Source organism: Parasteatoda tepidariorum, chromosome 10 (assembly GCF_982258835.1).
Source record: "Parasteatoda tepidariorum strain Cologne lab strain chromosome 10, Ptep-v5.0, whole genome shotgun sequence".
Lineage (NCBI taxonomy): Eukaryota > Metazoa > Arthropoda > Arachnida > Araneae > Theridiidae > Parasteatoda > Parasteatoda tepidariorum.
Window position 1 is genome coordinate 60,573,096 of NC_141764.1, and position 22,501 is coordinate 60,595,596.

Sequence of the window (22,501 nt, forward strand, 5' to 3'; positions counted from 1 at the left end):
TATACCCCATTCTTCAATGATTCTCTCCATTTCTTGCGAGAAATTTTCTCCAGTGTGAGAGTCCACCATTCTTGTAAGTTCAGGCAAAATTTATTTCATCCTGAATTCATCATAGATGAAGTGAGCAGTTATGGTTAAATATGATTCACATATCGATGACGTCCAACAATCCGTAGTTAGGCAAATTGTTCAACGTTTGTCATCACCTGTTTTATTTCATGTATGCATTGCTTGTACTTCTTTGGCAGTTAACAACCGGAAAGAGTTTTACTGCTCGGTAGCTGATAAGAAGGATTCAGTGCTCTCACAAATTTTTTAAAACCTTCATCCTCAACCACGCTAAATGGTTAAAATTCAGTAATGAACAAGTCCATTAAGACGTCATCAATTTTCCGCCCTTCATCTAAACACAACTTTTTAGGCGCAAACTGAAAATTTTTGCTTTGCTGGAGTTTAGTTTTTTTTTTCGTTGGTGATTTTGATTGCCATGTTATTTACTTCAACGTCGTTTATTTCATTTGATGAGGATTCTTCTTGCCTTTCAATACTCCATTGTAGTACTGTTGGATGAGTTCGATTCAGATGTTTGTTTGTTTGTTTTTTTTTTTTTCAAATTAGCTGTTGAAGAAAGTTCCTTTGTAATAAACTAATCACTTGCAGTGAAATGTGACCAAATCTCACTGGACTTTTTCACAGAGCTCATGAATGAATAAAGAAGTTTTTTTTTTTAAATAGAAACACTCTGAATATACTATTAAACTTTCGAATATTTAACAAATAATAAATAACAAGCAAAACTGTAAATGAGAAGTTAAACTAATGCGACGTAACTTAAATTATAACAAACAACGTGATACAGAATTTAAAAATTAGTTCTCAAATCGATGTTCAGGAAAAGGATTCAAAACGAAAAATAGTCAAGAATTTAAACTAGCCTTCACATCACAACTTCTTTTTCTGTTTACTTGATAGATTATCTCAGTTTAACACCACTTTTTTTCAGGTAGTCAATCATACTTTATGAGCAATCGCTGTAAATCCTTTATGAGGGCGGGAAAACAGCCACGAGCAAAAATCATCACATGCAGAATACCCTTTGAAAATTTTTTCTACTCCATCAGCTACTGCAAAATTTACCAGATGTTCCCCTGACGATTGGTCCGTTTCGAAATCAAAAAAGATCAACTTATCAGACGGCGTTTGTGATTTGATGGTTTTAGAGTAACATCTATGTTCTGAAGACTTCACAAAGGTTTTACAGGAAGGACATTTTATTGTCCAACAACGATGTAGCTCTGGTGGACATTCTCGCCTTCGAACGACTTTACAACAGGTTCTGCGTTGGTAAATTTAAAATAATAATTTAAAAAAAAAATATTTGTTACATTCACTGAGAAAAAATTTATAAATGTACGTACGCATACATATAAAAAATAATTTTGTCTTACTTTATCGCACAAAGAATTCTCTTGCAGTCCAGATGTAAACTTATGCGCATTAAAGCATTCTTGTGACCTACACAGCCTGAAGCAATCTCCACATCTTATATTTTGTCCATCTTCGCAGTCAACTCTGGCACAAACTCTGCATGAATTAGAATAAAAATGATCCTCAATGTGTGCAAATGGCTTTTCACACTGCTCACGATAAAAATTACTTGCATGATAACCTTTCATGCGTTTTATCACGTCGTAATGGTTATTTGATAATAGAAGATTGATTCTTTGTACTCCCCTGTATAAGCAACCTAAAATACATAATTTTATTAAACATTCATACAAAATAATTAATACTTAATTCATAAAAATAAAAAAAACATGACAGAGATTTGAATGTCCAAAAATCGTTCGAAAATGGCTATTGCGTTGAATGTGCAGGGGCCTAATGATACGCCTGCAGCAAAGTGTAAATCTTTTGCCTTGTTCAAAAGAGCAGGTCGATTCTTCCTCCGCAAAACATCAATCTGCTTTCTGTCGTTATTTAAATGTGCTAAAGCATAAACAATGGCTTTAGCACAGCACAACACTTGTTCGTCTGGATGAATAGTTAATATCGACTTTTTGGTATTCCTGTCTTTAAAAATATTAACTGTTCTATTTCCTCTACCGGCACCGACATCTCTCCTTATAGTAATGATGTCAACTATAAATCCCTAATCTAACTCTATTTGGTCTTTCGACTGCAAAACTTTTAAAACACAGATTGGTAATCTAAGACAAGGGGACCTATCTGTCGTATTGCAAACTCTTGAAATTAATAACTCGAACAATTGTCGGACAGTGTCAACAACAGTAATTACTGGCGTCCCTCTCAAAATCAATCCAACTTTATCAAAGATTTCAATTTCTCAGGAAGCGGTTCAAACCATAGATCAAAGATCCTTCCAACGGTCCTTCTGGATGTCCCAAATCGATAGGCAATATCCGTGGCAAATAAATTCAGTTTTAATTTCATTAAAACAATTAACAATTGTTCACTCCTAGATATGGCTTGTATGGAGTCTGGCACATCAGAAGCCATTACGTGTTCTATAAAACGGTTCTATAGAGTTCGTGAAATTGTTAGGATCAATAATTGGAAAACAGTGTTACAATTAAGTTCTAACAGAATGTTTTAACTCTTTTTTTTATAATGCTTTTAAGAACCCCCTTCGCTGTCTTTTTTTTCTCCCTTATTACTTAACAAGTAGTACATTTTCGATCTTAAACCTACGAACTCTTTCACTGCAACACCGTTCATCTCATCTTTCATTTTCCTTAAAAAAAAAATTTTTTTTAATGACTCAATGGATAATCTGATGTATCGTATAAGTTAATGTGTTAGGCCATGACAAGGTAGATGTCATCCGTTTGTATCTCGTAAAAAAGCGAGTCTGTGTCTGTAAACAATAATTCTGCCTTACTTCCTTATTTTGCTTTAATGTGACCGTAGTGAAATTCATACATAAAAATTTTGCTAATGTCCAATACAGTGAAACTTATATAAATAGGACGATTGAGAGTAAGAGATGAAAAGTGACGTGATATAATTACTAATCCTTCGTCTATAATTTTAAATGAACTAAAAGAGGGTGATGCAATTAATTTTAAAACTTTTTTTCTTATCGGTTACTAGATCTACAGCTGCAAGATTTCTCAGATTTTCCATAGTCTTTCCAAAAACACTGTTATTCATAAGTTCCCGAAAATCTTTATCAAAGGAATTATTTGCCATGGTTTTTCTTCAACAGGGGAAAGGAAGGAATCCCTGCACTACCACTTTGCCATTACTTCTTAGCGAACTCTGTGGAAACTAGGCAACTCAGCTGAGGGGGAAAATCCAGTCTAACCTCGTTACGTCAAGAGTGAATGTCAAAAAGTTGCTCCTACAAGATCAGTCCAACGCACTTTCGTTTGCGTTCTTGCTGCAAAGCATCTCACTACAAAGCATTTCTTCCATTATCGCATTTTTGCGTTAAACATGTCTTTCACGTCAAGACATTTCTATAACGGTTAAACGAAGTTTAACAAGGTAAATAACGTGTGTTCTTAATGGCTTAGGGAAAAAGGTTTAATAAATAAAACCAAAGATTAAATGATTAATTTAGAATGAACCATTAAGAATTAATTTAGAATAAACAATTACAAATTACTAGAATAACAATATCCTGTAAACGGATACGTATCATCTTAATTCGAAACATGGCCAAAAGTATAATTTAAAAAGATTTGCGTTGTCGCAATAACCTGAAAGAAAAATAAATAGCTGAAAAGGAATGGATTGCCTAGAGTTAAAAAACACATGAGACAGATAAAACAAAAATACAGAAATTTGTAAACTCACCACATTTTATTTGTTAGACAGCACTCTTTTTTTTAAAAAAATTAAAAAACGTATAAATGCAAAACATCACTATCTACAGCCACACAGACCACAAATTAAAAATTATAGAACAATTTTAGAGATGTAAATGGATTTGTCTCATGCTCAAAAAATCGTCATCAATTTCTTCTAAAAATCAGACTCCACGCCTCCCTGATGCACAGACGTACATCAGGGGGCCCACAAAGAAATCGATTGAATCTTCTCGAAAAAGGGGGAAAAGGAGTCCCTCACTCCCACGTTGCCATTACTTTTTGTTGAATACAGTTGCACTTCGGGAACTCAGCTGACAGGTGTCGCTGCGGGGAAAGTTCAACCTAATCCCATGGCGTTTCAAAAGCTGCTCCTCGAGATAATCTGCTCCTATAGGATCAGTCCATGCAATTTCTTCCTTGTACAAAGCAATACTTAAAGTCTTATATTTTTGCAACCTATGTCTTTTCTTAAAGACATTAAAATTGTTAAACAGTGTTTAACACAAGGCAACTTTAGACATGATCCCTCGCTATCAATAAGAACATATGAATAACAGCAGGGTATATGTTACGCAGTTATTTCAGTGCGCGTATCACTATTAGATGCATTTTTAATTAAAATGTATTCAAAATCTGCATAAGTTCAAAAACTAGAATTAAATAAATTATAATTAACATTTTCCACTGTTTTTGTTTTCCATTCTGCGAAACCTTCAACGAGCCAATGATATTTCCTAGAAATTCTAGCTATGAAAAAATATCAAGATCTCTTTTAACCGATAAAATAAAATCTTCATTTTACACCTTGTTCTGAATTTGAACCTCTACTAAAAATACTAATTACATTTTGATCTCCAACGATGTCTTATACTCATAATTTTGTATCCATTTGGGTGATTTTATTCAGCTTTTATGTGATTTTATTCAGCTTTGAATGCAACTGTTATGATGCTTTACTATGTTTACATTTTACCTGGTTTTACTCACTTTTGAATGCGTTGGTTTCGTTGTATTCAGTTTTATAAATTCCGTGTGATTTTTGAGGGGAAAAACTTGTAGTATAACATCTACATAGGATTTATTTTGAAACCGTTTGTTTGGCGCAGCATGTCCTTCTGAGGACTTTCTGCCATTAAACCCAACATTCAATTCAAATCCAAAAAGTGGTCTACAGAATCAGATCCTCTATAGACCGTAACAGGTTTATATGTTTTTCCATCAGGTCCTACGATTACGTAAGCATAACCGCGGGGTGTATGAATTGACATTTTCTCAGTATATGAGGCTAAAGGATTAGGTTGACAACTATCAATTTTCTCAATGAGAGACTCAAAATCTGCGTAAATTATAAAGGAATGGGAGGCTGAAAATTAATATTATGAAAAGATACAATTTTATCTTTATCATCAGGCTTTTAATATCTTGAGGGGAATTATGTTTACAAAAAGTTAAGTGTTTTTTAAGGGTCTCTTCTACTGCATGAAGACAACGATAAAAATAGAAGCTTTTAGGATTATGTTTAGTGGCATCAACCATCAAACGAGAGAAATTTCGAATGAGGCAATAATGATTTTGCTTTTCATTTGAAATTAAAAGTGAGTTGCAGCATTCAACATCTTCACGCTCGGAAATATACAGTGGAAATATTACCTCGTCATACCCAAAGACGTTAATACGAATGTTATTGAGTGTCTCGATTTTAGGAATTTGGAATATGGGTACTGGCAAGCTTCAATTGCCCAAGTTAACCATTATTTACCATTCGAATCAAATATTAGCTCGTGGATTTTGAGATTTATGAATATTCATTCGAAAAGCCAAAAGACACCATACGAGATATTTTTGATCTAAATTTTGAATATTTAAAACTGCTTTTTTACTTAAAATTTTAGTGGGCAATGGAATATAACTAACTGCTCATGCTTAACGGGCAATATTTAGCACTGGATACTTCCTTAAAATCAATAAATTCAAGTATCCAACCTGAACCATTGTTGCAAAATTTTTCAAAAGCACCATGAATTTTTAGAAAACCAGTGTTTATATTTACCTCCAGACCATTTTCTAACAACTGGATGTAACAATTGCTTCTAAAGCAGGGGGTTGCATATTCAGGTATCCCCCCCTCAGAGTTTTTTCTACTGCACAAGGTCTTTACCACTAGGTAGAATTTAATGTTCCCCTTTTCTCGAACTTCACCTCTCAGTTTTTCGTTCAGTTTTCGGACGCATCTCGTCGAAGAATAAATTGAAGTCAAACATGGAGTCTTCGCTAGGAGTTAAAAATGAGGATGAGAAAACCCCTAACGCTGGTGATGGCGAAACTCTTTTGGACGATGATGACTCCTCGCTCGATTTCCTCTTTAAATGAAGCAACCTTGTGTGAGAAAGCAGCTCGGATTTTTTAGAAAATTTTGAAGAACATTGATCACATTAGTGAACCTGTATGAAATTACAGTAATGAATACACAAATTAAGTAGAACATGCTTAATTCTGTGTTATTGAAGTTATACTTGCATTCCTAGCTGTGCAAACATTTTCACATGCTGGTTCATGTCATACTTCCGCGAGATGGACTTGTTACATTGAGGGCAATTAAACTCCTTGATTTCCTCATGAATTTTACTGTGCTGTATGTAATTGTAATTCCGGCTGAAAAATTTGCAGCATATGGGACAAACCTAAAATAAAAAAAATAATGATTTATACAAATTTAGTTTTACATAAAATAAAGTAATAATAAGTTATACACTAACAAAATTTTAATTAATGAAATAGAAACTAAAATAGCCAATAGAAGAGTGTCAGTCTTGACATGCTAATATTTTAGTGTTTGCATATTAAAAGATTGAAAAACATGGCGAGCGTGATTGTAATCTGATTCGCTAATTTCTTCATCGGTTAAACTATTGTTTAAGTACTCAGGTGGAGGTAACTCAGGCTCATTAAATTTTTCCACGACAATTGTTCTAAAGTGATTTCGAGTGTGTCTATATCACCACAGCTTGAAAGTTTCTGTGCATAATTATAACTGATGCATTCATGTCCCAGCTGATTTTCATAATGAAGCTCCCAGCCTGTACACTCAAATGTAGATATCACTTTCTCTTCGATGTTGGATTTTAGGAGCTCTACCATGGTAATGGTTGACACAAGTTAAATGTCACATAGTTCCATTTGAGGAGAGATAGCAGGACTAGCAGCACAGTTTGAAGGAGCTAGAGGAAATTTTCTTTTGAAAGTCTCTATCAGACATTAACTTTACAAAACTTTCTGGCACATAACAAACATAGAAGTACAAAATTGTCTTGTAAAGTCTTTTTTCCTAAAATACCATTGAAAAGTTACGTGAGGTTCGATGTCGAGGTCCACCTTTGCAATAAGGAAACAGTCGTTGACGATGACTATATCCCCAGCTAACACAAATTCTTTGTAGCTTTCTGATTTTCTTAGAATGGATAGCCAAAGTGGAATAGTCAATGTGATGCCTTTCCTTGTTGGAATTCGATTTCCTTTTTCTCCAAGCAGGCACCCGGATGTTCTCATTGTAGAGAACCGCTCACTATTAAACATATTTTTTTTTCTAACTGTAACAAATTTAAAACACAGAGACGCCATTTTGGTAGCTTTAATCCAACATTGACTTTAATTGGGGATAAACCACACAATAGCATTTTTAATTATCTAAGGGACATTGGTTTTTATAAATCAATATAGCTATAACTTATAGCAGAATGTTTCTTATAAAACAAGTTGTAGGTGCGGTATGGCTTTTGCTCCAATAATACTTAACTAACTTTTCTCCAAGCAGATATTTTCGAAGATGAATAAGTAAAGTGTTGGAGAAGTATGTCATTGCAACATAGTTTAACTCACTAAGATGATAGTGGTGCTTAGGTAAAACTATACTCTTTTCCATCGGAGTAGATGACAAAGGAGCCGGCATACTAGAATTCTTCTCTATTTCAGCGAAAGAACGTTTCATGGTCACGGGAAAAGAAAATTTCTTACAACACTTCTACCAACTTTAGTAAAGTAAAAATTGTTTCTAAGCCACAGAGCTTTTCTAGCATTCGTCAACCAATTAGAGTAGCTTAAACACACATGTGACCATTTATGGTGTGGCACCATAAGTCTGAATAACTTAGTGTGCTAATTCTAGAAACTTTCTGAATCATAGGAATTTTAAGTAAAAATGTGTTATACCTTCTTAACATTCCATTGATAATGAATAACTCACAATAGTTAAATTTTATCAAACCTATTATTTCTATTTATGCTATCTAAAACGTAATGTATGACATGAGGTACTTTTTTTTTGACAGAAGTAAAAATTCTGCAAAAACTATAAAATCATATTAAAGTTAGCAAAAATGATAGTGTCGAGAAGAAGAAAATCGAAGTTATATGAAAAGTGTAATGTATAATACTACGGAAACAATAAAGGAGAAGAAATACTATAGAAAATATATGTAATCTTCAACATTCCTAAATCAAATATAATCCTCAAGGAAATTAATGAAACTATTTAACTTATTTCATTAAATGAGTAATTTTATACACTAGAAAAGAAAAATCCAAGTCTCAAAATAATAATTTTAATGCTTTATAGAGATAGCACACCAAAACACAGATAAAAATCAAATTTTGATTAAATCAAAAGACAGAGTTTTAAAAAAAATGACTAGTACTTATCAGTGGGGTTGAATACTGATTCATGTTAACGAAGTGGGGGAACCCCATTTTTCCCCTACTACAACGGGCCAATGATATTTCCTAGAAATTTTAGCTATAAAAAAACAAGATCTGTTTTAACCTATAAAATAAAATCATCATTTTTCATTTTACACCTTCTTCTAAATGTTGAACTAATTAAATCTTGATCTCCAACGATGTCTTACACTCATAATTTTGTATCCATTTAGGATAACTTCTTGATTTCCAGCTATGTCTTATACTCGTTATTTTCATTTACATCGGGCGTTAATCCTTGTTCTAACTACCACGCCATAATAAACTGTCCATCAAACCTAGAAAAAATATAAATAAATAAGTTTTCTTTTTAGAATGCTCCTATAAAATTTTTAATTTTCGTATCTTACCTTTTTATATTATGAGCAATTGCTGTAAACTGTGTATGAAGAGAGAACAGCCAGGAAAATTCTTGCAGCGCTATGTATCCTTTACTTTCTCATGTATTTTGTATTTTTGCCCGATTACCTGCGGGCTGTTGCCAAAATAGTACTTTGTTTTTAAACAAATGCCACAGAGGGGCTTCGCCGGGCCTCTCGGCCAGTGCGTGTGCCAGATACTCTATCCACCTCCGGCTGTGCGGGAGACTGACACGGCGACAAGTTGAAAATTTTTCCCGCATACCCATATTTGGGGGGGGGTCGGGGACCTAATTTAATTAACCTTATTACTTTCTCATCGCCGTTAAATTACTGCTCAACAACATAATTGACTACATGCTCTCCGGAACTCTAGAATTGAATTGAATGTAAGATTTGATGGCACAAGGTCCAGAGAGGACATGCTGCGCCAGACACACGGTTTTAAAAACATATTAAAAGGTAGAATAGAGTACAATTACACAATAAGTATAGTAAAAATGATGAGAATTCTAAAACAGTGAAAATGCAAGTATTTTTATATGTGGATAAAACTTGATAAATTTCTTATATACTGTTTAAAATACCAATAGTGCGAAGAAAAGCAAATATGTTAGGATGATGGTTTTCATCTAACAAGTCTTTTATGCATAAAATGGAGCTACCAAAAAAGGTGAGGCGAAGCTGGTTAAAACATGGACAAAGTATTAAAATGTGATGAATCGTGAGTAAAACGTTGCAATCGTTGCATTTGGGAGGCGGTTCTCCAAATAGCAAATGAAGGTGAGTAAGTCGAGTATGTCCTACTCGCAAGCGGGTGAGTTTGACATCTGCCCTGCGCATGTGCAATGCAGGCCAAGGCAACAGAATGTAATTTGTTTTCGCCTTGCAGGTCCCAGTGTTGCTGCCATAAACGCTGAACAAGTTTGCGAATGTGGTTTTTTAAATCAGAAAATGGGACAGATAATGTTATTGGAGAAGAGGCAGATCGTGCAGCAGAATCAGCTTTGTCATTTCCTTTAATACCTACATGACTGGGAATCCAGCAAAATAAAATTTTAAAACCCTTCTTGTATAGAGAAGTCAATATATGTTGAATAAAAATTAAAATTGGATGAGCTTCGTTTCTCACATGTTCTAACTGTCTTAAAACACTCAAACTATCCGAGTATATACAGAATTTTCTAGCCGAATGCGAAGAAATGAGTCTTAAAGCTAAAAGGATCGCAAATGCTTCCGCTGTAAAAACAGAGCAAATTGCAGGAATGTCGTAGCTGTAAGTAATATCAGCCACAACAATCCCACAACCAACATGTCCAGGGAACTTAGATCCATCTGTAAAAACTGCTATGTATTGTATATACTGATGACGATGGAAAGTGAACATCTGTTGAAAAATGCTAGGTGAGACATTAGACTTACTGTATGACACAAATGAACAATCAAGATAATATGATGAAATAGTCCATGGTGGGATGAGAAAATAATTTACAGATTGCGATGGTATATCACAAAAATCCAAAGTCTGAATGAGTGATCGCATGCGAGAGTTAAAAGGTGGTATATATGAGGGTCGTGCATCATATAATCGTTGTAAACTTAGTGGAATAATCTCACGTCGAAGAGGGTTCGATGAAGATGACATGACGAGAGAGTAAAATGTCAAGGAGAGCTGCATGCGTCTGAAATCGAGAGAAGGTTGATGACACACAGCATACAAACTCTCAACAGGAGAAGTGCGAAACGCTCCACTACATATGCGTAACGCCGTATGATGCACCGTATCTAGACGTTTTAAGTTAGATGCAGATGCCGTTCCATAGACAGCACAAGCGTAATCTAGGCGTGAAAGTATTAATGCTTGATACAAACGGAGTAAAACTACACGATCCGCACCCCATAAGGTATTTGAAAGTACTCGCAACATATTTAAGGTTTTCTCACATCGTTTTCTCAAATGTAAAATATGAGGTAAGAAGGTGAGGAGAAGGTACATTCAATTCAATTCCGGAACTCTAGTCAGTTTCAAAATGAATATAAATGATTTTACCTGATGGCTTTTTCGCATCACTTTTGCGTAGGTGACATAAATGTGTGGCCACATGATCTACACTTTGATGTTCCACAACGATGGAAATCGCGAGGGCTAATCTTCTTTAGAACTACTTTCAAACACTGAGGGCATTGGTATAGCTAAAATTGAACAAAGTTTAAACAAAGTATGAAAATCTTTTAAAACCAAAGTAACAATAATAAAAATACATACTTTAACGCAAATTGAAAACTATTGCCTATTCTCTTTCGCTTTATGAGATATAACACATTGCTCGGATCCACACAAACTATCACAATCATGACATTTTCTGGGGTTGTCAGATGGAGCCATTTCTGGCTCTTGCGCCAATAAAATCCAACCAACCAAATTCGATAGATGGTAACACAATAGTGAAAGAAAAACATTTTTCATAATTTATGATTGAAAGACAATTTTTTTATGATTAACGAAAAATAGAAATGATAAATGAATTGAATTACTAATTAAAATTATCTTGTTTAATTAGAGATTCAAGTTAACGTGATTAAGAAGCCGGATGAATAAAGTATCGATAGATGCAAAATAAAATTTATGTTAGATAAATAAAACAAAAAATTTACCTTGTTTGAAATCGTTGTGGAAAATACCACAATTTGCGTGTCAAAATAACATTCGAACAACGCTATCTTGCGATGCGTGCACGTTCCTATGGGCACTCCAGCGTCTTCATGCAACTTCCTCGCACGATTCAACAGAGCATGACGTCGCTTAAGGCATTTTTACACGTGTGCTAATGCCTTTTGCACAACGAAGCCCTTTATCATCGAAATCTATACTGATTACAGATTTTTTTTCTAAGTCCGTCGACATCTGTAAGGACTTTTAAGTGACGCCCAACTCCAAGTGATGGTTTCTCTGAGAGCGTTTAGAACGCCTGCTTCAAAATCCATCATGGCACATTTTAGGTAAAAATTAGCCCATTAATCCCCAGAGTGCAGATGTCTCTGCTTTTCTTTGCCTGGTTGCTTGGTGTACCTATACCTAGATGGCTCTGCCTTCTCCCAGATGGTCGGGCATTGGAATCATAGTTCACTGTGCTAATGAATTAAAAGTGTTCGAAAGAATTCGTGAAATAGGTGGGATTCATAAAAGTTCTAAATAGTTCAAAAACAGTGTTACAATTAATGTAACATTTTCCTTCCTTTTAAGGAAAAAAAAATTTATAAAAATTTTTCATTCTACTAATTATGCCAAGTGACTTCAAGAAAAAATCTAAAGCACTTACATATATATTCTTGAGTATTCTAAATCACATACAATTATAAATGCATAAATTCACAACCATGAATTTGTCATCTCCTGTGAGATTATTTAGATCACTCTCTCTCCAAAAAATGCATTTCTCTACCAACATAGAGCAAAAATACTATATACACTTTTAAATCTACTCATGCTGTTAACAAACATTGTCTTTAGTATCAAGCATCCTAAATTTATTTTTTCAAACATATTTTTATCACCAGAGTCAGCACAATTTTTTATCATATATTTGTAGGTTTCTTTTTTTTTACAATCCCACTCTGGTGTTGGTAATACCATATAAAAAAAAATTTTGGCATATCTTTCTTATATTTGCCAATATGATAATGACTTAATTCTCTTTCTCTCATACATTATTTCTTTATCACATTTCGTAAGACTTATCAGATCTTAATTCCTATTCAATGAAATTTGGGCCAGCCATCAATTCACTGAATTTTCATTTCTAGGCCTTAAAAATATTGGAAAAATGCAATTCAATAAGAGTAAAAACCAAAATGATATTTATAAACTTAAACCATTTGCATTTTTACCATAATATCATAGTCATTATCATCTAACTCAAACAATTTCACATCTTAATTTTGATTTAGTGTAATCTTACTCATTAGTATTCTATACTTAAATCATGTTCATTTACATTTGTCTCATTATCTAATTCTTTTCTTAAAAAGTTTACTCACATGATATTTTTTGAACAAATGTCTTTGTTCATCCTTAATATGTATCAGGTAATTGTTATTCCTAAACTTTTTTGTGATCTCAAATGGACCTTCATATTTGAGATCTAGAGAATTAACATCTGTATTTATTTTTAAATAAACAAAATCCCTACACTCATAATTAAGAGTTGGTCTACCCTTTATGTATTTCAAAATATTTATTCTTATTCAGGTTCACTATTTCCCTGGTTTCTGCTTTGTGTTCTCTTAATTTTTTAATGTAATTACATGGGTTTTCTTAATTATGTTCATTATCACTTACATTTAATGGCAGATTTAAATTTCTACCAAAAAATAATTCTGCAGGAGTATGTCCTGTTACTACATTTATTTAGGAATTATAATGTAATTTGAAAAATAAGAGTTTTTTAGTCCATTCGCAACTATTGTTACACATTGAAGCTACTGATTCTTTTAAAATTCTGTGAGATCTCTCCAGTAAACCATTAGACAAAGGGTAATAAAATGAAGTCTATGTTCAATATTTAATGATTTTAAAAAGTTTTCAAACTCATCAGAAGTGAAATTAGTGCCATTGTCACTAATTATTGCCTGAGCTAAACCAAATTTTGAAAAATAGTCATTAAAGCTACTGATTATGTTAGATGATTTTATATTTATTAAAGGTATTGCTTCTAAATATCTTGAATAATGATCAATATTTGTTAAAAAAAAAAAAAATTATCAATAAACCTAGGCAATTTATCGACAATATCAATAGACAATCTTTGTCCTACACCGAGATCACTTTTCTCAATAAATTTAGTTTTTGTAATTTTTGCTTTAGGTTTATTTGCCAAACAAGCATCACACGATTCCACAAAATTCTGTGTATCAGCTAACATGCCATACCAGGAATAATTTCTTTTTATTAAATTGTATGTTTTAAAAGTACCAAAATGTGAAGCATGAGCTGCTTTTAGAATTTCACCTCCAAGAGATTCAGGTTTAAAAATTCTACTAATCGTCTTATGGGGATGTTTAATTCTTATCATAAGTATTCCCTTATCATTTAAAAAAAAAAAAAATTTTAAGTGAATTTGTCATTGATCTTTTCTTGAAGTTTTTCCAATATTTCATTAATTTTTTTTACAATTTTGTTGAAATTTAATTATATTCTCTCAACTTGAGGATTTTCATTCACCTCAAATATATTTACATTATTAACAACAACATCAGTGATAAGTAGCCTGGATAGATAATCAGCAGGATTTTTTCATCCCTCTATATGCTTAGTTTGGTAATTAAATTCTTGTAAATACATTAGCCACCTTCTCACAATTTCTGGTCGTTTTTGCAAATTAATATGAAAAGTTAATGCTTTTGCATCAGTTAAAATAATAAATTCTTTACCATAAAGATTTTGATGAAAATGTTTAACCGCATCAACATTAGCTAAAAGTTCTTGCCTAATCGATGGATATTTGGATTCTGCAAAAGTTGTTGTCTGGAGTAAAACTCAATTGGTACAAAATTTTCCTCGATTTTTTGCATTAAAATACCACATAAAGAGTTCTTAGAAGCATCAGTAACAATATAAAAAAAATTTATTTTCCTCAATATTTCTTAAAGTAGTTGTGAATACTAATTGCTCTGATATGAATTTAAAAGCTTTTTGGCACTCTTCACTCCAATTGAACTCAAAAATTTTTTTAATTAAATTTACTATTGGTTTAACAATATCAGCAAAATTATAAATTAAATGACGAAAATAATTAACCAAGTCTTAAAAAGTTTGTCCCTGCTTGACATTTTTAAGAATAGGAAACTATCTCTTTTACATTATCCGGAGCTGGTGAAAAACCATTGCATGAAGTTTGAAACCATGGCATGAAGTTTGAAACCTAAATAAACTATCTCAGATTTACATATTTGTATTTTTGTAGGGTCTAAAGTTAAATTTTTTAACTCTTTCAAATACTTTTAACAATAAATTTATCATGTAAAAAAAATTTTACATTAGGCCCTTTTTATATCATCTAAACATTTTGAAATTAAATTAAGAAAATATGAAGTACTGCTCTGAGATCCAAAAGGAAGACGAGTAGGTTGAAGATTTCCAATCTCACAACAAAATGCAAGTTTGGCTCTATCCTGCTCTTTTAGTTGCGGCTGAAAAAATGCACTCTTTAAATCTAAAACTGTGTTGAGTGTTTTAAAAGTAGATAGATGAAAAAGGATAAAAATGAAATTGAATAAATCTTGTCTCACCCAAAGATAATAAAGCATCGGCGAAATAATAACCATCAAACTCTTGATCAGTTGATGAACCTCGTGGGCATGTAGATGAATCTTGCGGAAATGTAGATAAATTTTGTGTCAATGTCGATGGCAAATCTTAAGAATGAGAAAGCTTTCTTTTATGAACAATATTTCTTACAGCAGGTAGTTTTCTTTTCTTTGTAAAATCTGACAAATAGACTGGAACATTTGGGAAAATAGATGGCACAGCACCAAGTTTTAATACAGGTCTACCTTTCTCTAGCTTCCAAATCTGATAATTTAAAAAATAATCAATAAATAAATCACTACTAAAATATGTAGCATTTGTTTACTAGGCAAGTTTTTGAAGAAGAAAATAATTATCGGCTATTATAAAAATGAAGTAATTGTAATAAAGTATGTATGAAACTACAAGTGATTAATCTATTATGCTCTTTAATCCCCTTAACATTCTTTTGTTTTGACAATTGCTGTTAAAAATCCAACATTTTGGTATCGAAAATCAAAACCTATTATACACATTAATTGTTTAGCATAATTGAATTAAAACTATTATAACAATGTAAAATCAACATGCATTAGGAAAGTTATTCTAATAACTGTGCTAAATATTGATAATAACTTATCAATTGAGTTCATTGATTGAAGATATTAATAATTGATTTCAACAAGCATTTATATTTTTTGTATATTAAAATTAGCTTACTTATCAGGGAATATATTGTGATCATGATTTATAGATAATGTTTATGTATGTATATACATACACACAAATATGAACATCAAATACAAATAATAAATATTAAAAAAAAAAAAAAAAAAATCGCAACTTGATATCAGACAATAACGTGACTAGAATAGTTTCACCTAAAATTAAAAAAAAACTTGTTTACATTATAAAAAAAAAATTTAAAATCAATATTTAAACTGTTAACAATTCAGTGTTAGAATTTGTAATATAAATTGAATATATTCATTATAATACATCAAATAATACTAATAAAATAAAAAATAGTACCATGTTTTTTTGAAAAAGCAGATAATAGATTCAATAATTCTGGCTAATTAATTTTAATATGGTGATAATTTTTTATCCACGATATATATTAATCCTAATTATAGCAATAATTATAACGTGAAGTTTTTGACAGCAGTTTCTGCCCACTCTAACACTGTATATAAATTAAACAATAAGATAATTTATTTACTCAGTGTTCCATCAGTCATTCTGTTCAATTTACTAGTAAAATATCAAGTGATACATGAATCACACAAACAAATCTTAAGAGCGCATGCATTCATTATTACACATTTCCTTTACAAAAAAAAAGTTCACAATTAAATAAAACTTTATAATAACTAATTAAAAGGCAACGGTTGGAAGTGTAAAAAATGTGCAAAGTTTTACACAAAGAACAAAACACAAAAGTTGTAAGTCATTCTATCATAATTAATTGTAACTATTCCTACTTAAACAATGATTTCTTTATTTAATTTTTTATCATAATATTTCTTTTGCTGGCATTTAATACAGAAATATGAAGTTTTTCTTAATATATTCAAATCGAAGTAATTATAGTTAAAGGTCAAAACCCTTTATGGATAATTCAGCGTGTAATAGAGAAATGTCAACTTATCAAATATTCAATTCAATGTAATATTATTCACTGAATAAATTATATTTTTACCAATACTGTACTATAACCCCATAAAGGGACCTCATCCCATTTTTTTAGGGAGAACAAATTCAGAGTTATAAAATTTCCCTGCTGAAAGGGCAAGATTTATTCTCCACACACCATCTGTTGATGCATTTTTCGTGGAAATGGTGCCCACATTTCAATATCGCAGGGCTGAACATGGGGTTGAAACAGATGGAACAATCCTCTGGCTCCTTACAAAAGTATTCTGGCATGTCCAGTGCATATATTTGCTGTATAATATCCTGCGCCATTCTTTTCCAGTTGATGTGGATAAAAGTTTGAATACCGTCTCTTTTAAATTTTTCAAAAGCCATTTTTCAGAGAAAGCACTTTCCCTGAAATTGCCAGGCTATGGATCCTTCATAATCGTCCATCACAATTTGTGATAAGGGTCCATCCAACTTGTGTACAAATGTAGCAAAGTTATACACAGAGGATAAAAAGTTAAAGACGTACGATCCGCAATACCGTTTAGTAAATGGCATAGGAGGAGATGGACCAACGACATCTGGCGGTTGAATGCTGTCCAACACGCGCGTTACTTTTTCTAAAAAGACTGACAATTGTTCAGCATGAGGAAAACCCTCACGATTGTACATAAGGCAAAATAGATTAGAGCTCATGGTGAATATGAAATGGAGAGGCTCTGAATCCCCTTTTATACTCGAAAAGGAGGAAGTGTTATGACGTAAGGCATTCTGATTGGCCAAAATGTGTTGTGACTACAAAGTGTTGCAACATTCTGAGTGATATGAAATTTTCAAGAATGACACACATAAAATTTAAACTACACTTTCAATAGTTTTGGAAAGAGAGGATAGATAGATTTGGAAAGAGGGGATTAATACATTTATTATAATATATTTAAATTCTAAACATTTCATAATGGTAATATATATATATTCATTAAAATGTCAATAAAATATAAATATAAGTTGACAAATAGAAGCAAAAAACTCATGCTTTTGATGAAGAGGCTCCAGCATGAGCCTTCTAAATTTTTATAAACAATATGGATGAAAAATGTAGAGAAGAAATTAACGTAAATCTGATCTGCAGTGGGGCAGTTATCACCCACCTGCATCCATTGCATAATGCACGCTGAGTGGAAGTAATAGCCACAATTTAGTCGCTGAGGACTGAACATTTGCTCTAAACAAATAGAGCAATTGTCCGGCTCTCTAAAAAAAAATCGCTCATATCCAGAGCAGAGCGTACATGAAATCGATTAACTCTCTTGGGCCATTCTTACCCAATTGATTTGAATAAAGGGCTGCAGGCCCTCCCGTCTCCATTTCTCAAATGCCATTAAAAATAATCTATGTTCGTCTAATGCTAAACATATATCTGTTATATTATATATTTCAGATAACAAATCATAAAATGAGACACAATACCTTCTAGTGTATGGCATTCGAACGGGTATTGCGACGATATCGGGGGCCCGAATTTCGTTTAGTACGAGGATTACTTTCTCGAGTAAAACATCAAATTGTTCGGCGTGTGGGTAGCCCTCCTCATGATATTTAATTCGTACAATTTCGGATGTCATTTTGAAGCGAAAGGGAAGAAATGCTATGATGCGACAATACTTTCAGAAAGCAGTAGAATCTATTATAGCGAGGCATGCGCAGTAAATTCAATGTAAGAGCATGCGCAATCGATTTGTATCGACCACTGCAAGATCCCTGGATATGCGCAGTAGAATCTATTATAGCTAGGTATGCACAGTAAACTCCAATCGATTTGTATCGACTTTTGGAACACTGCAAGACCCCTGGATATGCGCAGTACGTATTTGAAGCAATTTTGTATGTATGCGCATTGGGTTCCATTCGATTTGTATGGACTTCCAGTACGTTTTTGAAGACATTCTGAGTGTGACAAGAAATGAAATTTTCAAGAATGACACAATGGTTTTAAAAAAAATACCTCATCAGGGTATTTATTTGTTTACGTTATATTATAATACAATTTACAATACATTTAATACAATTAAATTTACAAGATTTACGTTACTCTTTGATTTTTTACTGACAAATCCAGTGGTTTATTGGGAGTAAAGGCATATTGTCTTCTTCTATCGTGTTTGACACCTGTGCGTAAATCCAACACCTCCAAAGATGCCGAAAAAGTCTTGGATGTTGCCCCATTCTTCTGTGTACATTCATCAGGTATGGTCTGTGTACATTCGTCAGGTACGATCTGAGAATCCATTTGAGAACATTCTTCCGGCAGCGTGCATTCATCAATCTGAGAGCATTCATTCGGCCTGCTTTGAGAACATTCACCAGTCTGAGAGCACGGCAAATTTTGAAAACCAGCCTGCAGACTTTATGCTTAATTTTAAATCATACATGTTAAAGTCTTTAAATGGAACACCACCTTCTTGGCATTTCACCACAACACAAGAGTTTTTGACCGTAAAATTGTCAAATGGTCTGTCTTCCACCGTCACTTTACCTTCTCGAAAGAGACGTGTCAAACGTTGATGCATCTCTGAATTTTGCTTCATCAAAATGTCTGTCAAAACATCACCAAAAACCAGGTGTGATCGTAATGCCATACTATTGTACCGTCGATGTAAATACGTTGGTATCATTTGAGAAGCGATTTTGCCTCTGTATCTAGACCTTCGTGTATAGGGATTGGCTTTGCCCAATAAACGTCCGACATCTGTCAATCTCCACAGGATACTGCCATCCAAAGCAACAAAGGCAGCAACAGTCTTACCAGAGTCGAGCTTGAGTTGAAAAAACATGTAAAATACACAAGGTTCGTTCAAAGATCAAAACAGTTCTGAATGAAGGCGCAGAGGCCGGAGCAAATATATAGTCAGTTTCGAAAAATAAATAATAAATTTTAAAAAGAAAAAAAAAACGTGTCTGACTTTTGGTGTACATGGATGTAAATTAGCACAAACCAATCTTGGTGTATTCTACTTTATTTAAAATAATATTTACAATACAAATGAATGCGCAACTAGATCTAAATTTGACAGACAAACCAATCTTGGTACATTATATTTTATTAAAAAAATGGGGAGACCTCACAAGAGGTCTCCCCATTTTTGCTTTATTTAAAATTTACAATACATATATAATGCTGAATTATATCCAACAGCGCATGAGAAATTTGGCTAAAACCACCCGTTACCACTTTGTATCTGTGACATTGTTTTGTACAAAATGAGCATTGCCTTAAAGGCTGTTTTACTACAAGTTTCATGACTTTCAAATGTTTAATGAGATGCATAGTGTCCAGTTTTTCAACAATTGATTTCCATGTTTTATGTGTGTTTTCGTCGGTCGTCAACATGTATCCAATCTTTGCATAAATTACATCTCTCAAGAGTCACTTCCGATCCACTTTTCCGTCCCAAGATATTGTTTTTTACACCATTAGTCAAGCTGTAACCATTGTCTTGAATGCACAGTACACCTAAAACTTTCTCGTGCATGTGTACTCTTCTTCCGTATGACCGTTTCGAATGAAATGGTCTGAACTTTTGATACGTGGTGGGTGCACTTGAATACGATGAATAGGCTTGTGACACTGTGGGTTTGGACACGGTGGTTTCTGGCACACTTGCTGTGGTCTGTCTTTCAGGGGTTGTGGTCTGCCTTTCAGGGGCTGTGGTGGGTCTTTTCTGTTTAGAATTAGATGGCTTTTGCACCCTCTGTGGTGAAAAACCTCGAGACGTCTTTTTCGAATTCAATCGATGCCGAGCATCTCCGGCAGACATCTTTGCATAAATTACATCTCCCAAGAGTCACTTCCGATCCACTTTTCCGTCCCAAGATATTGTTTTTTACACCATTAGTCAAGCTGTAACCATTGTCTTGAATGCACAGTACACCTAAAACTTTCTCGTGCATGTGTACTCTTCTTCCGTATGACCGTTTCGGATGAAATGGTCTGAACTTTTGATACCCGGTGGGTGCACTTGAATACGATGAATAGGCTTGTGACACTGTGGGTTTGGACACGGTGGTTTGTGGCACACTTGCTGCGGTCTGTCTGTCAGGGGTTGTGGTCTGCCTTTCAGGGGCTGTGGTGGGTCTTTTCTGTTTAGAATTAGATGGCTTTTGCACCCTCTGTGGTGAAAAACCTCGAGACGTCTTTTTCGAATTCAATCGATGCCGAGCATCTCCGGCAGACATCTTTGCATAAATTACATCTCCCAAGAGTCGCGTCTGATCCACTTTTCCGTCCCAAGATATTGTTTTTACACCATTAGTCAAGCTGTAACCATTGTCTTGAATGCACAGTACACCTAAAACTTTCTCGTGCATGTGTACTCTTCTTCCGTATGACCGTTTCGAATGAAATGGTCTGAACTTTTGATACGTGGTGGGTGCACTTGAATACGATGAATAGGCTTGTGACACTGTGGGTTTGGATACGGTGGTTTGTGGCACACTTGCTGTGGTGGGTCTTTTCTGTTTAGAATTAGATGGCTTTTGCACCCTCTGTGGTGAAGAACCTCGAGACGTCTTTTTCGAATTCAATCGATGCCGAGCATCTCCGGCAGACATCTTTGCATAAATTACATCTCCCAAGAGTCGCTTCTGATCCACTTTTCCGTCCCAAGATATTGTTTTTTACACCATTAGTCAAGCTGTAACCATTGTCTTGAATGCACAGTACACCTAAAACTTTCTCGTGCATGTGTACTCTTCTTCCGTATGACCGTTTCGAATGAAATGGTCTGAACTTTTGATACCTGGTGGGTGCACTTGAATACGATGAATAGGCTTGTGACACTGTGGGTTTGGACACGGTGGTTTGTGGCACACTTGCTGTGGTCTGTCCTTCAGGGGTTGTGGTCTGCCTTTCAGGGGCTGTGGTGGGTCTTTTCTGTTTAGAATTAGATGGCTTTTGCACCCTCTGTGGTGAAAAACCTCGAGACGTCTTTTTCGAATTCAATCGATGCCGAGCATCTCCGGCAGACATCTTTGCATAAATTACATCTCCCAAGAGTCGCGTCTGATCCACTTTTCCGTCCCAAGATATTGTTTTTACACCATTAGTCAAGCTGTAACCATTGTCTTGAATGCACAGTACACCTAAAACTTTCTCGTGCATGTGTACTCTTCTTCCGTATGACCGTTTCGAATGAAATGGTCTGAACTTTTGATACCTGGTCAGTGCACTTGAATACGATGAATAGGCTTGTGACACTGTGGGTTTGGACACGGTGGTTTGTGGCACACTTGCTGTGGTCTGTCTTTCAGGGGCTGTGGTGGGTCTTTTCTGTTTAGAATTAGATGGCTTTTGCACCCTCTGTGGTGAGGAACCTCGAGACGTCTTTTTCGAATTCAATCGATGCCGGCAGACACCATCGGCACACGACTCCAGGTTCTGTTCGATTACTGATTCACAATTACAGATTTCATTTTCTTTTTATCTCCAGGGGGACGAAACGGTGGTTTATCCACAGATGAACTGGAAGGCACAGCGGTTGCAATGGGCCTAAAGACTCGCTGTTCCACATGTGGTGATATTGGACGTAGTAACGATTTATCCACGGGCGACGAGATGGGAGATA

The 22,501-nt window shown here is 34.1% G+C and overlaps 1 protein-coding gene across 1 annotated transcript; it reads right to left on the reverse strand.

Annotated features, from left to right (window-relative positions):
• Positions 1 to 309: 309 nt before the first annotated feature.
• LOC147802970 (uncharacterized) lies at positions 310 to 10,943 on the reverse strand. The gene is made up of 3 exons (XM_087153933.1): positions 8,812 to 10,943; positions 6,546 to 8,766; positions 310 to 6,412 (listed from the first exon to the last, which is right to left on the reverse strand). Exon 1 carries the CDS (start codon positions 10,941 to 10,943, stop codon positions 9,636 to 9,638), a length of 1,308 nt encoding a protein of 435 aa, XP_087010059.1. The 3' UTR covers positions 310 to 6,412; positions 6,546 to 8,766; positions 8,812 to 9,635.
• Between the last annotated feature and the right edge of the window lie 11,558 nt (positions 10,944 to 22,501).

Bases quoted from the DNA above. Each gene is read 5' to 3' on its own strand.
- LOC147802970 (XM_087153933.1), bottom strand. From the start codon at position 10,943: ATGTACCTTCTCCTCACCTTCTTACCTCATATTTTACATTTGAGAAAA.